We start from the raw sequence: 22,974 nt of genomic DNA, 5'->3' as shown, positions 1-22,974 counted from the left end.
AACTTTTCGAATTGATTTGAAATTCTCACGTCCGATCTTTCCTCAACTTGGTCTTAAGATTGTTTTCGCGGTACCGAGTCGATTCTTTCGCGACAAGAATTTAATTCGAGAGAGAGAAGAAATTTAATTAAAGTTTAATTTCGCATTCCGAGATTACACACTTTATCTCAATGTCGATGAGCTCGGTAATTAATTGTTAAATAATATATATATATATATATGTAAGTGTATATGTGTGTGTGATATTTTTACTGTAACGTAACTGTGTCGTAAAACTAAACCAAGGCGAGCATAAAATTGTTTGCGCTGTTAATTGAACGTTATTTGGTTATCGGTTTTTTCACCAGAAGAGAACTTTGGAAAATCGCGAAGGGGAACAGAATGCAAAAAAAAAAAAAAAAAAAAAAAAAGACGAAACATTCTTGTTTCAGGAGGCAGATATGGATACGGAAGCAGCAGCGGATATTTGAGTGAACCGGAACCGCGCGCATACTCGGATCGATCCGTTACTCTCGATAGCCGTCGACGACTGCGCAACAAAGAAAATGACTTCACCACGGCGACTATGCCTCGAAAGTAAGCGAGAATTTTGGAAACTTTTCCCGCTTGTTTTCCTTCCGGCCACCTGGGAGGATGCTCGAGATCTTTTGTATTTTCTCTCTCTTATCGCGACTTCTTTCAATTAGATTTTATTGTCTCGAAGAGACAACTTTAACAGAGGAGAGAAAATCAAATTGGAAAAGTATGCAGCTTCTTATATGAAAGAAAAAAATCTATGACAGAGCAATTTATATTCTATTTCAGGAATGGGGCGCTGAAGTACTCGACGGACATTTATAAAAATCAGCCTGGCCGCATCGAGGACTATGAACCAGGACACTCGTCGATCGCCGAGAAGGAAGCTAAAGAGGTACACACGCGCATTTTATCGCTCGCGATTACGAGATTAGACGAATCACCTGCCTGTATTATTAAATTCAAGCGCACTTTTCCATGATAACATCGAAAGATTCGTTCACCGTGTAGAGAATCATTAGTTTGTTCGAAAAGTAATAATTGATGAAACAATCAAATCTTTCAACAAGAACGTTTATCACAGCTTCGGTTAACTAATTTTTATTAAAAGATAATATTCAGATAATATTATCTGCACGTAATAGTCCCATATAAATTGCTATTTTAGAGAGGCATGTAAATAAAAAATCTTAGATATTAAATAAAAGTCGAAAAATTTAGTTAACCTCTGCCAAAAAATCAATTAGTGCGGAGCTAAAATTGGCCATCCATTTCTCCTGACCGCCTCCATCGGAGCATCATACATCGCGAAATTGATTGAACGCGTAGTATATCACTTTGTATCGCGGAATATATGTCATTTTTTTCGCGCGAGTGTGACAGACGCGGTAGCAGAAAAATTGGCGTGGGTTAATTTTTTTTTTAATTTTCTTATATCGCGGCGGGAAAAATAATATAACACATATCACGCGCGCGATCGCGAAAGCTTGGTTTACCAAGGTTTACCTGAACCACACACCTGGAACATGATCGTTTGAAATGGCTTTGCTTCTAGCCGACTCTCGACGCGCGGACGAGAAGGAAGGTAATCACCGTCAGTCGAACGAGTTTAAAACGAGTTGCTTTTGCCGGCCAATTTTTCTTTTTTCATACGTTTCTTCCGTTTATTGAAAGCTTTTCTGTTGGCGTCACGAATTAATTGATTGCGAGCTCCGGCTCTCTCTCCCGCCGCCCTCGAGGTGGCTGTTGCGTTTTTTTTAATACATATATACACACTATACGTACACAGCGCAAACACTAAGCACACGCCCACGTGTTCAGGGCGCGCAGAGTCCCTCGAGAGAGAAAGAGAGAGAGAGAGAGAGAGAGAGAGAGAGAGAATAAGCTATTAAAAATAATATGGCTACATAAATTTTCATTATTTCTCGTAATGAGAATTGTTTCTCGAGGCACTCTACGGTTTCACGTAGTACAACCCCGTTGATTTTCACACGGCTTTTGTAGCTCTGCTTGTAGTTGATCCTATGTTTTAAATATTACGTCAATTTCCATCTACGATCGAGATATAAAATAATAAGCCAAATTTCTTCTAAATCTTTCTGTAAATTATTTTCCTATAAATTTCTAATATCATTTCTTCGCTATACCTGTTGTTAGCGCTAGATTGTTTAGCTTCTTTTTTTTTATTTTAAATAGAAAATGACGAGAAAAAATCTCCAAATATATATACTGTGTTCAGTTACACTTTTTATTTGAATCTAAATGTTCCGATAATCTTTTTTTAGATGCATAGTATAACATCGTGTTTAATTCTATGATTCTAGTGGTGGGACGAGGTCATGGACATATTTGACGGGGTACGCCATTTTTATATTAATGCGTAGTTGAATAAGAACTTTCTTCTCCCTATGTTTTTATTTCCTCTGTGCTCTTCCCCTCTCTCTTTCTCTCTCTCTCTCTCTCTCTCTCTCTCTCTCTCTCTCTCTCTCTCTCTCTCTTTCTTTTTCTATCTGATTCTTTTTCTTATTACTGACACTCTTTTCTATATGGATGGTAAGACTCAATTAAAGTTAACATTTTTCATTACCTCGGAATTAACCTGGTAGCTTCGTCTTATAAAGGGAGCTTATGAAAAATACCTTGTTGTATGTAAATCTTTTCTCCTTCTTCTGTTCTGTAAATTGTAAAATTAGAATCGTAAATAAGAAAATATTGTCACGTTTTCTGTAGGATAATTTTCATCTAAATTTCTTTTTCGAAAAAAGAAAGAAAAAAAGAAAATGCGCGCATTATTCGTTTGACGTGATCATTAAATTTCGCGATGTATTATTTGTGATTCAATCTTTGCAGTATACACGTCGTTTATAAAGTCAGCCAGCAAAGAACAATGGCTAGCTATTTTTCTCACGCGGCTTAGCGTCAAACGTGATAAATAATGGTGGCTTGTCGCGCTCCTATAATCGATGGATGCCCTTGCATGCAACCCTCTTTGGGGATTTCCTCCCGACTTATTCGCTTAAAAAATACTGCAGATTTTTTCGACAACTAAATTGAAAGATTTACGGGGTAGCATTATTGGGGACGCAAAATAATATATCCCGCGTGTCGCCACAAACACGCATCACGTGCTCCATGTGTTAACTTATTACAACACAGTGTGTCTTTTTTTGATCGCACCTAATGTCTTCCGTCTCGAATCCCTGTCCTGCGTCGCCGAATCGTCCGGATCGACCGTCGTCTACCCACGATCGATGTCTCTCCGATCGTGCGTGTGTGTGCGTATGTGTGTGTGCGTGCGTGCTCGTCGATGTTTGCGTGTCATGTCCGCTCGTATGTCACCCCACACCTGGCTGTCCATCCCTCTCCGATGACGACGATGACGACGATGTGCCGGATGATAGTGGCTGAACGAAAACGGACGTCCTCAGCACACGCAGGCCAGGATGGAGTCTCTACGCAGCGATGTCCGGCAGTCCCGCGTCCTCAGTCTCTCCTATCGACCGGAGGACAGTGTAAGGATACCGGCCATCAGCAGCAGCAGCAGCAGCAGCAGCACGAAAAGCTCCGAGCTCGTCGGCAGCATGAGGCGGCCGCGTCCAATGGATGGCAGCTCGACCGATCGGTCGATCGATCTGTCTTCAAGGTCACGCTCGCACCGGTCCAAGACTTCGGTCCAGGATCAGTCGGCCTTGATTCCACCGGTCGACTCGACCGATCGATCGAACGGCCGTCAGGCCGCTGTCACCGGCGACGACACCGGGGTCGGCCACATCATCCGACCCCTGGAACGCGCAGCCGCCGCCGATCCCTGCTATTGGCACGCCGCCGGCATGACGCTGGACGGGAGATCCAAGAGCTTCGTGTTGCCGGATCGTTGCCCGGCTCGCCGATCGCATCCGGTTGGGATCGAGCGATCGGTGGTATCGCCGCATCCGGCTACCATCGCGGCGATCACGCCGAGCTCGACCGGCAACATTGGCATCAAGCAACAGCCGCAGCCGCAGCCGCAGCCGCAGCATCAGCATCAGCATCAGCATCAGCATCGTTCTCATTACGGCTACTATCATCATCCTCATCATCACGAGCATCGTCACCCTCATCAAGACAAAGAGCCGCAACAGCGTCCACCGCTCTCTTCTTCTTCTACTTCTTCTTCTTTTTCCAGCACCGATCATATCATGCTACCACCATCACCGACAACACCCTCCGTTATCACCGCGCAAACCGCGCAGTCGGCCGTCTCACGGGTTAGAACGGCTGCCACATCGTCGACAAGTAGAGTGCACGATGACGTTGTCCTCTATCTGTCCGCTCTGTCTATCTCTATCTGGCTGTCACGTCACGTGTCTCCTTTGTTCTCTTCATGTCTCTTTATTATCATGTCTCTATGTATCTTATACTCGTATATTTTATATGCCTGTTTTACATACATGTACATGTCGTTCCTCTGCACTTTTTGCGAAGAAAAAATTTTAAATTGCGCTTCTCTCACATGTCGCGATATATCTCGAAAAACGCTGGAAAATATTTTCATACATTACTGGATAAGGCATGAACAAAAAAACAAAAAAACAAAAAAAAAAAGAGTTTCTTTTTTTTTTGCTGCAAAACAAATCACCGATCGATAAATGTGTGTCGAGGTCGGTTATTTAGTTTTTATTACAAGCGAACAATTAGTATATAAAAATATTTTTTTCCGATTACACATAGACCTGCTCGTATATCTCACAAACACATCTCTTGCATCTTAAGCGACTGTTGTTGTATATCATATATTAGCTGACCTCGTACCATGATATTTATATATGATATCGTACACTTGTTTCCGTCTCATCTACATCTCCCGTCCCTCCGGATAATGTTTCATTAGCTTAATCCTCGCGCTTATCTCTTTACATCCCGGCTTAAGCATTACACGATTGCGGCATGATTTGCTCGATATCTTGCTCGTACAATTGCCGATCGAAAGCACCGGCTATCGAATCCAATGATCGTATCTCTCGCGTAGTAATAGATATACCTCGCGGAGTAGCATATGCGTAGCATGTTTCATAGACGATAAGTGGGCGATCGATGAGACTATCGAGGTAGCAGTAACGGTAACGATCGTCCCTCTCTTTTCAGCCTTTCGATCAGCGCAGCCACACACGGGTCGCGGCCAAGCCATATGTAACTCAGTAAGTAACTTGATTCCATCAATTTTGATTTTCACAATGTGTGCTCCCTGTAATGCAATCTGATGCCTCTTACCGGTGTTTTTCAATTGCAAAGTGCTCTCAAAGAGTCAGGATACGAGAGCGACTCGACGCTGGTGTTTCGCCGAAGGGAAGACATTAATCCGCTCAGTCTTCTGGAACAGAGATTGGCGTACAAGACGGTGCAGAGCGGTGGTGACGTACCCCTCCATGGGCTTCGCAAGCCAGCCCCGGAACGTCCAAAGGGTAAGTCGCTTCGATCTTTGAGCTAGTTTTGACTTGTTCGTTTTTTATCCTTTTTTTCATTTCTCTTGATACGCTCTGTACTCTTTTAATCAAGCACACTGATCGACATCGGCCGTGTGTTTGATTTTTTTTTTTTTTTGTTTTTTTTGTTTTTTTGTTTTTTTGTTTATTACTCTAGCATGCGGGGTGTATGTTTAAAATGTCGCTTGCAATGTATGTGTGTGTTTTATTAATTATTATTGCGTTTTGTTATTCACGCATGCGTCTCAAAACTTTGAGTGATGTCAAAAATTATTTGACACCGTTATCATTCTTAGAGAAAATTGTTTTATTATAATTGATTTCTTTTTCTTTGTTTTCTTTGGTAATCACGCATTTAGTATTATTTATGGAGAATGGTATTCTCGATATTTGGCAAGCGCCTTGCAAGTTCGAATGCATTAATGAAAGTCGAAACGATTTTTCCACGATAATTTAAAGTCTCAATTTTGCAGTGCTGATTTGTTGTCTGAAAAGCGCGAAAGCATGACGTGTGAGTAATGCGCTGAAACACACAGCTTGGCACATACGAATCTTCTCCAATATATATCTTTCCGTGGACGGTTGCATCAACGTCGAGTTAATACTAATCGCGATTAATTAGGCTGAGGAACAGCGGTAGCGCGATAGATAATGAACGTGTCCAAATTGGCCGGATAGACTGGCTATTATGGTATCTTGCTGATAAACTTACCGAGGACGAACTCGACTCTGATATCGATTAATTAATTAATTAATCAACGGCATTCGCTCTCGCATATCGACCTCCATTAGTCCAAAACTTTGCTTCCCCGATCACGTCATAGCGAAGCTACGATCTAGACGGGGGACAGCTAATCGATAATTGGTGCTTGCTAGTTAACCGACGTTGGTGCAACCTCGGCCTCGGGCGTTCCCACCTAAGTTTAAATATGGCACAGCTCTCCTCTCGAGATAGCCTATCGATATTGGTGCGCGAGTCGGTTCTTTTATAAGCTCCTTTCTTGCAATCTTCTTTTATAAAGTAAGCGCACCGCCAGCCGCAGTAACATCACCACGCGAGGAACAGCGAATCTCGCGATGGCACGCAAGTTTGGCGCCACCGGCTTAGCCTTGAACCAGACAACCTTAGACGACTTGATTATTTTGGTGGCAGGGTAAAATAAAAGGCAAAAAGGGCTGAAAGTTCAGTTGCACGAGAACGCGAAACGACCCGAAACTTTGTCCACAGACGACTCCGAGATCGAGTATTTCCCGATCTCGCCGACCTTGACGAGGATACGCGTGCATCGGAGAAGCGCCTCGAGCACATCGACCGTCTTCTCCTCGTTCTCGCAGACACTTGGATCGGTACCGTTCTCGGCCGCTTCAAGATCGCTACCGGTCATGAGAGCTCCTCCTCGTAGCTCCTCGTCGCAAGCAATGTCGGCGTCGAGACCGCCCTCACCGCCCCGAAGAAAGTCCTCGCGCCACAGCAGAACTTTGAAACTGTATTCCGAGAGCACGCGACTGATCGATAGCTCGCATTCTTCCTCGAAGCCTCGGCACGAACAGTGTTTCGCACGCGCCGATAGTGTAATGAGTATCAGGTCGCTGAGGGAAAAATTCTGCAATAATCTTGAGCGAAATCGGCGAAACCGTGAGCAGTTTCACAGCGCGATCATCACGCGTACATCCTCCAGCAGCCCAGTCACTTCGAAGACCACCAAGACGTCCGGTTTGTTGGTATCCAACGCCTTCAACAAGAGAAAGTCGGATCCCTGCCTGTCGCAGAGCCAGTTTGAAGCAAGTAAAAAATTACACTCGCCGTCGAGCACTACGAGAAGTTACATTTATTCCTTAGCATCACCGAGGACTGTACGGGAGTCTTCCACAAAGATTGATAAACTCTCGACAGTAAAAATACCATCGAGATACACTTCTGTAACCAAAGAGCGACAGAAATCTCCGGAAAGAAGCCAAATTGTCACTAGATCAGATCATCTCTTGTCGAGTGTAAAGAAGGAAAAGCTTCGTTTGACGAAAAAGGAGCAGGAACAGTCGTGTAGGAGACTGAGCAAACCGACAGAAGTCTCTTCACCAGTAGAGGTCAGGAAAGCTTTGCAGAAGCAAAAGGAAAAGGAAGCGAGAGACGTGCAGACTAAAGTGCTTTCGTCAGGCACAGTGGTAAAGAGCTCGACGATTCCGTATGGTTCATCGGGTAAACAGAAACGTTCAGGGGACAAATCTCTCAAGGTCGTCGTGGCCAAGTCGGTCTCGCCCAAGGAGCAGGAATCGCTGCGAAAGACATCTGAACAATCTGCGACGACGAGAAAGACTTTGAGCTCACAGCTGAAATCTCCTACGAAAAGCACGTCGTCGCAGATCGTCAAAAAAATTCTACCGGAATCGAAAAAGACAAAGAGCGCCGCGAGGCCGCCGGAGAAATTACTCGTCAGTAAGGAATCCTTACGTTCCGTCTCTTCGTCTTGTTCCGAGATAAATAGCGATAAGCAAGAGATAAACAAGAGGAAGCGACCCCGTGAGAAGCCGCAAACGATCGTCAGAACTCCGGCTAAAAAACCCGAAACGATACGCGTGGGCGTAAACGGCAACAGGAGGAAGATGGAAGCGAGGAAAAAAACGCAAAAGGATAAGAATAGCGACCAAGTGGATGCAAGTACGTCCTTGAACGGCTGGAGAGAAATAGCCGAAAAGGAGGATATCAAGTTGCTGAGAAGAGTAGAGAAGATAGTGCCAACCATCGAACAAGAGTCTTCGAAAGATCAGATCGTTCCTTTAACCGTGGAAGAAATTAAGCGACACCAGGAGGCGACGCGCACCGACACCTTCTTCCAGAACCTCTTCCTGCGAAACAGCTCGTCAGCCGTGCATTTTCAAGCAGTCGAGAGAAAATCCCTCGTCGGCGAGCGCGCAAAGATATTCCAGGACATTGCGAGGGAGAGCTTCAAGTCGGAGCCATCTCTGAAATCCTTGAGCGTTTACCTGGCGCACAAGCGACCGGTTTCGAATTCAAAGTTCAAAAACTGGGAGCGCGAGAGCGTCGTCTCGTCCAGGAGTTCCAGCCCGTACGGGGTTTGCTGGCCCGGCCGATCGGTTCTGCAGAAGGTCAGCAAGTTTGACAGCTTGCTGGGCATAGACGAGTTCAGCTCGTCCACCACATTGCGCAATCGGAGCTCGGAATTATCACGAGAACACGTAAAAGAACGGAGTCTGAGCGAACCGCCGCTGAAGACTCTGCCGGAATCCAGAGAATCTTCTCCGCGATCGTCTTCGCCGTCTCCAACAAGATCTCAAGTGCCTCGACGAATTTGCGTTCCAAAGCAAGACAGCTCGAATATTCCAAGTACAATTACCTCGAAGAAATCGAGAGCCAGAAGCGCCGGCGAGGCGGAGGATACCAGGCAAAGGATGCTTGGTTCAAATTTGTCATTGACGAAGAGCACCGGTTCTTTATCATCGATCGATCGCGAGGACTATCAACAATACATACTCGAGCTGTTGCATCACAGACGCAAGTCGACGCGATACAAGGACTTGCGTGACTTTTACGCGAGCCTCAGCAGAATGGATCAGTTGGAGCGCACATTCTCATCCGGAGATCTTCGACCGAGGATGAAGAACGAGGAAATTATCGACTACGATCGTTGGAAGCGAGTCAGGTCGAAAGAGAAGGCGGAACAGGAATTGAAGGAGCTCTACGGGAAGCTGAAGAGCGTCCAGCGCGACAAGGACTTTCTCTTCAGCGCGAAGGACGTTGATAAGTTCAGGTGGCACGGCGACTGTGGACTTCGTTGTAAGGAACGTTCTGTAGAAGACATTTTGCAGTATTTCAAAAAACTCCAGAGCGAGGGGAACGAGCTGGAATCTTGCAGGCGAACAGCCATTTCCTTGCAGAAGGACACATACAAACCTCTCTGGCGCGGTAGCTCGGTTGTGAATGTGGCGACCACGATGCAGAGGAAGGCCAATGCCAGTCGAGACACCGACAGATCCGCCGATTACCATCCGTCCCTGCAGAGGAGTCTCGGCGGCAGCAAAAAGTTTTGGAGCAGTCTATCCATCGAACAAGTGGCTACCCTGAAGAAGCAACTGAATGAAATCTACGGTAGCGATAATCCTCAGAAATCTACCTATCGATCGAATGGCGAAATCGTCGAAGTATCTCGCGAGATCAGCGAGGAGCAACAATCCGTAAACGATGATCGTGATACGATTAAAACCGAAACCTTCAGGAGCTACGAAATAATTGTGCCGCCTAAAGGTGACTCCAAGAATCGTTCTCAGGATGATTCAAGGAGCCTTCATGTGCGATGCCACTCGATGATCGCGACAAATGAATCGTTGTTGAAGGAACAGAGTTACGACGCGACTCGAGTCGAAGGTATCTTGAAGAAGAGCGATTCCATCGGTCGTTTAAAAGGGCTTGAGAGATCCGAATCGGAAAAATCGATTTCGCCGCCGATGACCGAGCTCGAGAAGAAGAGGCTGTCGTTGACTCTCGGCAAAGAAGTACTAGACAAGATGACGCGAAGAAGACTATCCGGACCTTTGGCGCCTCGAGAGACTCGCGGCAGCATTGCCGCTGCTCTGGCCAGCGAAAAGATGCCAAAAAAATCATCTGCGAGGGGCAAAACGATTTGCGCGTCCGACACGCCTAGCGTAGCCAGCACCTCTCCAAGGACATGTTATTCCCTCGAAGCGCCGTACATCGAGGATTCGACCAAACCTAAGGACAAGAGCGATTTTCTTCTGGTGTTGACGCCCAATAACGAGAGCCCTAGCGACAAGCAACGCGTGGAAACCGTGCTCGAAGAGTGGTCGAAGAAGCCGCCCTTGTTGGCGATGGCGATACCATTGGAAAAAACCAAACCGAGCAAATTGATCTCGGGCAGCGAAGTGGACAGCACGACGGAGAGCTCGGAGGCCTCGATGAAGACGGTGATCCAGCGAGGCGGCATGATGGAGACGGAGGACGACGTATCCCGGAAGATCGAATTCTTCGAGAACGTGGAGCGGAGAGGGGAATGGCAGCGAGAGACAGCAACGACCTTTCGCGGCAAGAAGAAGCTGTCGTCGTCGCAGAGCTTCGCCGATCTGAAGGAGCTGTTCGGTGAGAGCGAATCGGCCAAGTACTACGGCCCGCTAGGCGGCAAGATCGATCGGTCGCGATCGACGTCACCGTGCGGAAAAACGATCGGCGAACGGCGGCGGAATGAGGACGACAGTCCGACGCTGTCGGAAATGACGACTGGCGTGCGACAACAACAACAAGGACGATCGTTCCGCTCTTGTTCACGGGAGCGTGAACACGACGCCAGACCGCACAGCGTCAGTCCGTGTCGCGCGACCACGCGATCGAACTCGTCCTGCAGCGTGGACAGCGGTAGCGGCTGGCTGCGCAGTTGGTCGCCGGATCCCGAGAGGTATTGGCGCGCCTACCTCAAGCTGGTGCGAAACGGCGCGGTGCGTAGATTGCGCGCGCGCTTCGAGAGCGCCGAGGATCTTTCGCGACGCGTAAAGGTCGCGGCGCCCGCGCCCAAGCGCTTCCGCAGCGATCCGGAGCTGGCGCGATGCTTGCTGAAGAAGACGTGCGAGGGTGAGAGGGCTCCTCGTGGCGTCGACGTTCCGCGAAGGCCGCAGGAACACGACGTTGACGTGGCGTGGTTGCGTAGGAGATTCGAGACGACGAGAAGGGGGCGGTCGCGGGGACGAAGAGGCGAGTCGCCGCCGATCCCGCGGATGCCGTTGCGTCGCGATAATCTCTCCATGCCGCACATCGACGTCATCAGCAAGACCGCCGAACTGAAGGAGCCGCAAGTCACCAGCACCATCACCAACCACGTGGCCAGGCGGGCGGAGACCAAGGAGCTCGCGGCGAAAAAACCGGTCTGCCGAATGCGCAGGAGATTCGAATCACCGGACGTCGCCGGGCGGACGTCCATCATGGGCGAGATGTTCACGTCGGCACCGGATGTGCGGGAACTTCGCGACATCGCGCCCTACTTGGCGGGAAAATGGGTGGCCCATCGGTATCCCAGTCGTCGCGACAACATGCGCTCTCTGTCGTCCCCGGCCGATCTTGAGATTCATCGACGCTCTCCGAAGACGCGTTTCTCTTCTCCTCGGGGCAACCGGAGGAGATCGGAACGACCGCGCGCCACCTCTTCGTCGCCGACGCGACCGAGAGCACCCGCGTCGATTCTCAAATCGTCGCAGACGATTCCCTTTGCCGGGCAACCTTTCGACCCCGACAAACACAGACCGAGGTTCAGGTACCAACCACCGCCCCCGCCGCCTTCACCCATCTCCACGTGGAAGCGTAGAACCTGGTGGCCGACCTTGCCCGTTTACACGGCGCGACCAACTGTCACCTTCGAAGGTCTGAATCTCACCGACTGTTTATAGCAGCTGGACTGGGTCAGACCCAGCTCTGAGGAGCAAGAAAGAAGATGTGGGAAAAGTCTCGTAGAAATTTTATTTTCTAAATTTTTACAAACAAATCCTGGCTATTTTAACGATTAAATGTATATAGATTGATTCGTTTGAATTTATTAATTCGCGTATCAAAATTATCACTCATTGGGACACCAATATCGTTTAGATTCTAGAGAGGAAGACGCGTCAGCTTTACCGAGACGTTTGGTCCACGATGTGTACATATGTGCGACCTTGTTCAATCCCGAGAGTTTATTTTTTCGTAGCTGTGTGTAGCACGGCTAATTATTATTTTAATTTTTTTCCGCTCATCCATAGAATACTCGAATGCACCCCCGCCGCCGCCAAAATCCCAGCACTGCAGGGACGATCGTCAAGGTAATGCCGATACAAGCTCATCATTATTATGTAATATTTTTTTTTTTTTCATATAAGCGTGTGTATGTGTATGTGTGTGTGTATATTTTTTATGCATCTGTGCGTGTTTAAATGTTGTCTTTAATCTATCTGGCATTGATCCCACTAAACGTATTAACTAACAAATTTCAATTTTTTATTTCAAAATTACAATAAAATCAAGTAATATTTGTTGAAAATCGCGTTTCGACTAATACATATAAACGACCGTAACAAAATGCTTCTGTTCCATTTTTTTTATTTTTTTTTATTTTTTTTTATTAAAACAAAATGGATTCGAAATAAAAAACAGTTTACTTCTTGAAAAAAACATGGAAAAATCAGGACATTTTCATAGAATTTTATTGAGTTTCAGAGAATTTAGAAAAAAAACTTTTGCTTTGATAAATTTTTCTCTCACACTTTGAAAAGTAAACAAGTAAATCAAGTAAATTATAAAATGTAAAATATATTATAAATATATTTTTACATATTTTAATATTTTGTTGATAATATATTATAATATCTATTTTTTTAATATATTAAATGTTTTAACAAAATATTAAATATGCAGTACATATTTCTTGTAATTTTTAATGATAAGAAAAATGATGAAAATTTCATGCAATTGAAATATGCTCATCTTATGAAAGTTATTAAACATTAATAAATTATTAAATTTTTTTCATTACATTTACAAATCTAGCATTTGAAACTTTAGACATCCTGTATTTTTCCTTAAGATTAAAAAAGATTAGAAAACTGGACATTTTTTTTACAATATTAGAGTAGACACTTTGGAAAAGATATAAATTTCATCGTGACCCTGCAACTCGTACTACTTGCATCGTCCATCAATTCGAAGTAGCGTTCATTAAAGTTCTCGCGCACGTGACCGACGCACTTGTTAGACACGTGTCACGACGATGCCTTTGTCAATGAAGCATGCACTGACTCGGGAAGAGAGATTGCATAATCGGGTTTGCATGAGCGGTCGAGCATGAGCGCAATAATCGACGATGTTCATTAATTACCTCTTGCTCGTCATAAGTCGCGCTCGTTTGATCGCGCCGAAAATAATATGCGCTTTCGCGATGACGAAATCGCTGCGCTGTGCAACCTCGAATTAGAAATTAAACTGCATCGTGCGTTCGTTCGCTTTCTTGCTGGATGCGACGACCGTCAGTGTCGAATGTATTGTTGCGTGCGAAAAAGACGGAATATTTTTTTGCTACTCTGCAGAAAGTTTGAAAATGAGATCTCGCTCACAAATATACTTTTTTACGCTTTCTTATGTTTGGAAGATAATTATGTTTTAATTGCAATGATTTGAAAAATCAAACACAAGCATATATATTAATCAATTACGTATTAGAAAGATACAATCGTGATAGAATTATGTAAAAATATATTGCGTTACATAAGAGAAAGGAAGAGAAGCAGGTGAGATCAGGAAATGATGAAATTGCAATAGAGAGGTGATGGCAACATTTGGCGTCGACAAAGGGAAAATTGTGCTCAGCTAGTTACGAGGCCAATCGATAGTGCATGATTAATTCGTATAATCAAAGTTGCTATCGCGCATCATAAATTCCAGATCGGAAATCAGTTTCGTCGGGATAATTGCACGTATCGAGATATCAGAGAGAGATAGCCCAAAATCATTTTGTCGGTTCTACCATGTCAAGGGCACCGACACACCGTCGAGCGGAGTGATCGTGTGCATGCTAATTGTCTAACGGAAAAGTAACAGTGAACTGGCTGACGTTGATCAATTTACACGCTTACAGTAATGTGACCGCACGCAATCAGAATTCTCATTTTAACGTATTCTGTTACCCCGAATGTATAAATAATTTTTTTTTTCATTGTAATTTATTATTTATAAATTTTTTATTTACAAATAATTATTATCATTATAGGGCATTATTTAACTTTTTCAACATTTTTTATTGACTGCAAGTAGAATTTATTTATAATTATTTTTTTTTTTTTTTCATAAATTCATAAAATCATAAATTTCATAAAAATATAATTATTATTTATTTTATGATTTTTTTTCATAAAATTGTAAAAGAAATTCGACATTATTTTAACTATTTCGCTTCAGCCTAGAACGTATACATATACTTATGCGCTTAAAATTGGATAAGTAGTCACGGTCACGATTATTTTCGACGATGACCACGACGCCAAAGTAGTCGTCCGCATCATACTCGGATTATAATGTCGCCCGATAAATTCAATCCGCTGCGAATAATCATTTGTCGTCATTGCATAATATAATATAATTAGCATACCTAATCACTAAGCTCGCGTGGCCGAGGTTTAAGCGAGATTATCCTTGGCATTGTACCCGCGAATCGCGTCATTCTAAATATTTAGTGCGTACAAAGGCAACCTCGCTGCTGAAATACGCGGACGCGATCGCCTCTTATCTAATCTCTCAATGATTGATGCTTTTTAATTCATCAATGATACCGCTCTTCCACACTCCCATCGAATGATGCCTCGATGATGGAATCTCCTCTGCGGGCTCTGCCCTTTTATTATATATATTCATTTTAAATTTCCATAAAGTCATGTACAATCGCGCGCGCGCGAGTGGGGGAAACATGCAGCGATAGCATTAATAAAATTGCGAATAATTAGTGATGCTCTGTGAAAAACAATGAAACGAGAACGTAATAATAAAGCCCGCGATGTGCGTCGCGAAAAGTAACAACGCAGCTTCGTAAGCGACCTTGAACGCTTTTCTAGCGCGACGAACATATTTTTTTATCTTTGCGAATAACGATTTGGAGATATTAAACGTTTACCTCGCGCGAGTTTCCTCAATAAAAATTACGTAATTACAGACATGTATATCTCGTTAGATTTGACGAGATATGTAACGTCATGTACAAGAATAATTAATAATAATTTGATATTTTTATACCGATCCCGATTATTTCTAGAGAATTAATCAATTTTAATTGCCGATTTTAATATCCCGAAATATATGTACATTGATGACGAATTTCGTTCTCGATGTAAACAACGTTCGAGTTACGCGAGTGCGTTGCGAGCCCGATGACGAAGACGTTCCTCGAGATTCGTGCTTGGTGAACCGTTCTCCAAGGAGTAGGGAGCCGCGATAACCGGTGCCGACGTCGCGGCGCCTCCTCAGACGCGTTTCGCGTGCGTCGCACGACGCAGGTTCTTCTTTCATTAACAGATGTCAAAAACAGGTGCGAGTGTACAAGAAACAATTGGATTCTGCTTCGAATGCCGAAGAGTTCTCGAAAGCGCGCGCCGTCGAATTTCGGGCTCTTCGAGGCCCCGATCAATTGGCCGCGACTAGCTGGTGGAGGAAGTTATCAGTGCGTGATGGATAATCTTGTCCATTTAATCGACGATTCGCATCAGATCTCGGACAAGATTACGTTGAAGTGAATTCAAATCGACCGTACATACGTGTCGCGTGCAGGCTTATCGTGATATTACACCGGCTTTCGTTGACGCAGGTTTGCCTCTCGGACTTTGAACGACACGTTCTTATCGAGAACTCTTGAAATTCGCACGCCATCGCGAGATATTCCATCAAAAATATTATGTTTCTTTAAAAGTCCAATTCAATCGCGACAAATTTTTGACACTTTCTTAACGTCACCTGGTGCGATTTGAAACGTTGTCAAAAATAATTGAACGCAGGGCGATGGAATGAAAATAGATAAGTCGCGACTCTCGGTGTGAAACTTTCGTTCTCCTTGAGATAAAAAAAAAAAAAGAAAAAAAAGAAGCGGTACGATACCGTCTTTCTCGCGAATACGTTGATCCACTTTATCCTGGAAACTCGGTACTCATTTAAATAGAATAGCCATGAGAGTGCAAGTACCATCTTTCTCAGGGAAAGATTTTGTCGGTACAACAAACACGCTTTGTTAAGACTCTGTTAACACTTGAGACACTTGGGAGAAACGGGAGGAGGGGAGCTCTAATAAAGCGAACCTTCTTCCTATAATAATACTACAGTTTTCCCCAAATGACGCTTTTCTTACAACATTTTTCCGCGACAACGTAAAAATTCCGCGTGAAAAGACCGCGTTTATTCTCGTTAATTACGCATTACGAGATAATTAATGAGTCATTTCATCGCCCGCGATAACTCGAAATATTATTGTGGAAAATTATTTTCCAGGCTTGTTTGTTAACAACAAAGAAGTTATATCTAGAGCAGTTTATTAGTATTTCGCGGATCTCGTGTTGGCAGCGAGAAATGTGACACGGAACGACACCGATCGTTTCGACCTTGATAGCCGCCGTTGCACCTCGCGCGCCTGCACATCCGTTCGAGTAACCGTTACAACGACTCTTAATGTCCAAACCGACATAGAGAAGAAGTCGGACGTGGCGTTTGAATGAACGATCGCGAGTCATCGCCCGACGACAATAATAAATCGCGTTTCTCCGGGCGCGCGGTTTTCCAGAGACTCGTCGGCGAAGCCACAAGCTCGTCGATTGCCCAACCAACGGCGCTTTCCATTCTCCTGCTCGCGTAATTAATTCTGCGAGGATGATAATCGAAAAATCGGTATTTTGAGTAATATCCGACGCAGCGATGCGCTCATCGATTTTATCTGCCAGGAAACTCAACATTGGTTTTAAAAAAGCCGACTCGTAATCTCCGAGTCGTCTGATAACAGAGCTGATTAAGAGACACCCAAGATGGTAGTCGTAGAGTTAAAGCGGTGAAGGCTGTCGTACAAGTTGGAGCGGAATTTTTTGCAGACAATTTTATATTTCGCACATGATGTTTACGCGATGAACGAGAAGGGAAACAAGATCATGTTGCCGCGCGTCGCGGATCTAGAGCGCAGTGTTCAGTGGACCAGTTTGGCAAACGACATTGACAACCTGGAGAAATGTCATCGGGCCGACGACAGGCCGGTAGTAGTGACTCGTACGATTGAGAGACACACCTATCAGCGAGGTTCCATACCGGAAATGCAACGGGCGTGTACGGTGCATTGCGACGATGATCACGACGCGCTCTCGCAAAGAGACCCGGATAGTTATCCGGAAGACTCCCGGTGGAGCTGGAAGCCGAGAACGGACTTTGAGCGGGAATACTTTTACAAGGATTACAAGGACTATTACTGCGGCGATTCAGGTGGACGCTTCGAATCCCCCGTCTACGAGATCTCCACGGGAGATCGAACTTATCCTCAAGAAGAAGCGCGACGTCCCTACGGAAGTCCCGTCGTGCGTTTCTCCTCGTCGGCGCGTCATCCCGTGGGACTGGAGAAGGAACACTTGAGCGACAGCAGGGATCGACTGCACGAGATTTTCGAGCACAATCGCTATCTCCGGCGACAGTTCTTCGCCGAAACGTCGACAACGGGAAACGGGCGACAGGATTGCAACGGGTTGCCCTCCAGGAACCTCGGCAAAAACAATCGGACGGAAACGTCCAGGAATGGCATCGGATTCGGCAGCACCGAGACACTCACCAGCCAGAGCAATCAATCGTCCATGAGTAGTATAAACGACCGAAAGTCTCGGACGCAGACGACCCGGACTCCAGAGGAGGAGGAAGAGGAGAACGCGTTGGTCGAGTTCGCCAGGAGAAACAATGTCGTTCGGCATAGGAAATTCAACGTCAGTTCGTCTCGAGTCGATCGCAAGAGTGACGTCCATGTTCGAAGAGACGGCAAGGTGCTCGTAAACATTCTACCTGGAAACGAGATAAGACGCGTCGACGTGAAAGACGTACCGGCCATTAATCTTGAGGGGACGAATAACGAACGGAACGAGGTAACTCGGAACGCAAAGTGTGAGCAGAGAATGTTTGATAGCTGGTGCTACCATGAGACTGATCTCGAACGCCGAAGGAGGAACCTGCCCGAGTACATCTTTGGAGGAGACACGAAGATGGAGTCTCGACGGGACGGGACCCTGCCGAGCAGTTGCGACAAAAACGGAGGAATACGCCGAGATCTTTGCAAATCCCTGCCGAACCTGACAATCCAGAAGCAGAAGAACCACGATTCTCCGCTCTACGTCGCCCGAGCGGTCAACGTTCCCGAGGAACGATCCACGTCGAACGATTATGGGCTCGATTCTCATATCGCAAGATCGGGTCACGGGTCAGGCCAATGTCGGGAGCAACGATCGGGACGAGGCGAGGGTCGGACACGCTTGATCGGCTGCGGACAATCGACATCTCAGGCAATGACGGTCTCGCCCAAGCGTTTAATCCCACCGAGCAAGACCGGGACGGCCAGAGTTCCTCCTCCTTTGGACCTCAGCATGGTGAACGAGCAGTGCGAACGCATGGAGGCGGACGAGAGGAGATATCTGAACGACTACAGCGTCGACGTGACTATTCTGCGCAGCCACGAGGAGCTTATGAAAGATCTGCTGACCGGACAAGTCGCTGAAAACGGACAATGGGATCCCGTCAAGGGTGTTGTTGTCGACAACAGGGATAGGAGAATCGACCACGGTCCGCCTCGAAATCATCAATTTCGTAGAAGAAACGATGGAAGGCGACTGTCTTTCCTTCGCAAATCCTGCGGTGATCTTCGGTCGCCGCAGCTCGTCAACGATTGCAAGAGCTTCACGAGCGATCCACGGATGACGGTAGATCCCGTCAGGATACACAGACGTCCGATTGACCCTGATGCCTCCCGCCGTGACCGCCGGGCCAGCCCTTTGTTCGATCAGACGAGTCCGATTGGCGGACCTCAGGCCGCCGGAAGCACGCTTCCGACTACGGTCTACGGACCGATTCCGTACAGTCAGTAAACATGCACACAATTTTCCTGAAATAATGCTCTTCCTGCCGCGCGGCTCTGTTAGAATCGTTTTGCTATAGATGTTGTTGGCGATGATTGAAGAGGCGAGGGAGATAGATCGAGGGAAGCGTAAAGTAGGTTTCGTATTCCGGAACCGACGTTCCTTTCCGCGTTACGTTAATTAGACAACGCGATACAATCAGATCACGAATCAAGTCAATAATGGAAAACGTTTCAAAAAAAATATTTCTACAATATCGGGTGTAATTAACACCAATTCCGTACTAGTGGGTTATTTTTGTCCGTGATTTTTCTAACAACGTCAATTTCTCAAAAACGAATAATAATCATAAAATAATATATTTAAATGACTTATTTTTCAAATTTATTATTTTAGTCTCTACTTAGAATGCTCAAAGAAGCATATATAAATTTTATAATTTATAAAATAAATTTTATAGTTTAAAATACACTGACCCACCTGTACGGTTAGAAGATGCCAAAAACAATAGTAAAATAAAATTGGAGCATTTGCATTTAAAATCATAAAAAATAATTATGGTACACGTACTCTACAATTTGCTACAATAACGAAAGAAAGTAGCCTCCCACGATCTACAAGTATCAACGATAAAATTGAATTAAATTATACGAAGAGAGAATTAGAGAAATGAATCGCGTAAGATACCGTAAACAAAAAAATAGGCCCGAGGCGTAAGAAAAGGACGGAGAATCGATCGCGTGAGAATATCGCTGAATGAAAGCGGTGAAAGGTGCCAACGATGTTCTGCGTGAGATTGAAATTTGGTTTCTCATTTTGGCATTTATGACGAGCGCTTCGTTACATGCGCTTACAAATTGAATTACGCTGGCAGTATAAAACTATCGGGCGCATCCAGCGCGATTTCACTGGAAAAGGATGAAAGTCATTAATTTAAAAGAGATTTCAATTTCTTTACACGAGTCGATAATTATCTTTTTTCCTTTCATTTTTCTTTAGTTTTCTTTTATAGCTAACGTAACATTGTTTTCGTAATATTCAGGATGTATGCTTTCTGCAAAAACATGGAAAACTTGAAGTTTTTATGGAATTTTGTTGAGACTCGGGGAATTTTTAACAAATTCTTTGATAATTTTGCTCTTATAAAATATAAACTATCTATATATATCTATCTCTTTACATAATATATTTAATATTTAATGTTTTAACAAAATATTGGATATGCACTACATGCATTCTTTGTTTTAATTTTTAATGATAAAAAAATGAAAATATTAGGTATACAATTTAAATTTTTCATTTTATCGAAAGCTATTCAATTTTTTTTAGTAATTTGTAACTTGAAATTTAAGTGGCTTTGTGTGAATGAAATAAAACATTAGAAAACGAGTAAAATAAAAAAATTTCTTTTAGAAAAATGCATTGAAAAAGTCTTTAACATATTCTCTTTATCGGGAATTTTAAAACAAAAATATCTGAGAAATCAGGGAATTTTTTTATCAAATTTAAATAAATATTCTGAATATTTGGAGCTCAAAAAAAGCGTATCTTCTGAAGATAAAAATTTATTTACCTGAGCATTCATTTACTTGAGAAATCAGGGATTTTTTTTTTTTTTAATTTGAATAGATACCCTGGACATTTGGAACTCGAAAAATGCGTATCTTCTTAAGATAAAAATTATTCATACGAACATTCATATTAGCTCTTTCTCTCTTTCATGACGCATCTGACTTTTACCTAAATGCATCTCGCGATTGCGCTTCGCCGCTGGAGATGGTTGTTGCATATGTGTTATCAGTCGTGCGGTCTCGGTGCTGTCCGATGCACGCGAGCGCATTGTGCGTGCGTGAGTGCGTGCGTGCGTGCGCTGCATCGCATTGCGATAAACCTGGTCATTATTTCGCGCAGCGCGTTCGTTCGCTGACGAGCAGGTGCGTGTGTAGCACTTGTGTTCGCTTTTGAAATATGAAGAGCTTCGTAAATAAGCTCTTTACACGTGGTCTCTCTCTGATAAGAGAGACGAGAGGCAAGTTCCGCGCGAGTCGGTACACGCTCGTTGGTTGCTCTCTTCGTGCTTTTGCATAAATCAGGAAAGATTACTCGCAAATGTGTGCGGTTAACCGATACGAAGATCTTCTTCCGACGGCTTCCGCGAGGAAATATAATAATATACGTATTATAATTTGGTAAATTATAGCGAGTTAGGCTTATAAAAGACTCGGTGTTTATCCATGCCAAGTCACGTGCGCGTAATCAAATGTAATCAAGCGTTATGTAAAATTATGTTGAGGGAGAAGACCGTGTCTTCTGCGTTTTTATCTCTCACTGGTCGATGACCGCGGCTTAAATATCATTTCTCTTCACTCCAGAAGAAGCCGTATGTTCTAGCGGGGAATGAGCTAAACAATCGACCGACCGGCCCTCGAAGTGGGTCGACTCGCCGTCTCTCACGTTTGTTCTATGATTCAATATTTCTCCGTAAAATCTGATCTGACGCGCGGATGATACGACGTTCGCATGCTCCAGTAACTCTGTCGGAGATCGCGAGTACATCGCAATCGTATCCGGGAAATCTCTCGAATGATCCCGTTAAAATCGCGATCGCGTTAACGAGAATAATTATCTACGCAGTCGCGGCGATCGATATTTAATATTCGATTTCCGGATTTCGCGAGAAACGGATCTTTCACCGATGACAAATGTATGCCATCGTCACTTTTAATAATGATAAGGGTCCCCAATAGGGACAGCATCGGATGACGACGTGATTAATAACTCGATAAAACGACACGTGTTTGGACGCTCGTATCAGTAGAACAATTTAATTAAAAATGACATATTACATACACGAAAATATGTATAATTTAATCAATCGCGCAAATATATATTGTATATATTCAGTGTCTCCGAAAAAGAAAAAAAAAAAAATACTCGCGGTCGATCGATACCGATGAAAGAGTCTCTTGTTTAATGCAGAATCACCGAGGCGTTATGTGGAGGGTGAGGTGACGATTCACTATCGCTCGCCGGTGCGTACAGAGGCCAAGGAACCGCTGAGCGAGGAGGAACTCGCGCGTCGAAGCGCGGAGAATATGCGGCGCGTCTACCAGGAGGAGCGTCGTCGCAAGTATCTCCAGGAGTTGCACGACATCGACTCCCGCAGGCACACGGATAACTTTATGTAAGTAACAAAGAATCTCTCTGCTCTTATAATTATTTTTTTTTTCTCTCTTTTTAATCCGACAAATCGCGAGTGAAAGTCCGAACTGAGGCCTTCTTTATTAATCTCTTGTTTTTTTTTTTTTTTTTTTTCTGGAAAAATTGTATATTTAAAAAATAAAAAAGCGAAACTTTTTTTTTTTAGTTTTACACATAAAGATTGTGCAAAGATTCTCACAGCATTCTTTCCGATGCAACATAATAAATAATTAACTCTTACTGAGTCGTTTTTGTCTGTGCAATTTCCAAAAACAAATGATCATAAAATAATATATTTATATTGTAAATATGAAAAATAATTTGCTTATATATATGTATAGCAAATTATTTTTCGTATTTATTATTTTAATCTTTATTGAGAAAGCTCAAAGAGGGTATATAAATCTCAGATTTTTTTTAACACTTATTAATTGATAAACGCGTCGAATATACGTTGATATTATAAGGTTTGAGGATGGCAAAAATAACAGTAGTACGGAGTAAGGATTAATTTTAATAAGGTAATAAAAAGTTAATTTTAATAAAATAATAAATAATTAATAATATTTAAAAGATGATGTTTATAACATGGGGCATTGTAAGCCTGTCGTTAGTTTGTAAATACTTCCTGCTATTCAACGGGCGTTGCGTAACGCGTCGTGCGTCGTGAGCTATTTTACGCGGG

General features: G+C 44.1%; 2 protein-coding genes across 2 annotated transcripts in view; both read left to right on the top strand.

Annotated features, from left to right (window-relative positions):
* LOC140672987 (uncharacterized) overlaps positions 1 to 22,974 on the top strand; it is a 49,006-nt gene that overhangs the window by 22,477 nt on the left and 3,555 nt on the right. The window contains exons 11-19 of the mRNA XM_072905523.1: positions 432 to 576; positions 805 to 910; positions 2,340 to 2,372; positions 3,417 to 3,527; positions 5,140 to 5,192; positions 5,287 to 5,456; positions 6,706 to 11,856; positions 12,231 to 12,290; positions 22,068 to 22,272. Coding sequence (XP_072761624.1) covers positions 432 to 576; positions 805 to 910; positions 2,340 to 2,372; positions 3,417 to 3,527; positions 5,140 to 5,192; positions 5,287 to 5,456; positions 6,706 to 11,856; positions 12,231 to 12,290; positions 22,068 to 22,272 — 6,034 coding nt within the window. The remainder of the gene's footprint in view (positions 1 to 431; positions 577 to 804; positions 911 to 2,339; positions 2,373 to 3,416; positions 3,528 to 5,139; positions 5,193 to 5,286; positions 5,457 to 6,705; positions 11,857 to 12,230; positions 12,291 to 22,067; positions 22,273 to 22,974) is intronic.
* LOC140672977 (uncharacterized) lies at positions 12,848 to 19,097 on the top strand. Its single transcript, XM_072905505.1, has one exon. It carries the CDS (start codon positions 17,112 to 17,114, stop codon positions 19,095 to 19,097), a length of 1,986 nt encoding a protein of 661 aa, XP_072761606.1. The 5' UTR covers positions 12,848 to 17,111.

The sequence above is a fragment of the Anoplolepis gracilipes genome, chromosome 14, assembly GCF_047496725.1.
Source record: "Anoplolepis gracilipes chromosome 14, ASM4749672v1, whole genome shotgun sequence".
Classification (NCBI taxonomy): domain Eukaryota; kingdom Metazoa; phylum Arthropoda; class Insecta; order Hymenoptera; family Formicidae; genus Anoplolepis; species Anoplolepis gracilipes.
This window is presented reverse-complemented; position numbering and strand designations above follow the sequence as displayed.

Excerpts from the sequence above, each read along its gene's own strand:
- LOC140672977 (XM_072905505.1), top strand. The coding sequence starts at position 17,112 with ATGAACGAGAAGGGAAACAAGATCATGTTGCCGCGCGTCGCGGATCTA.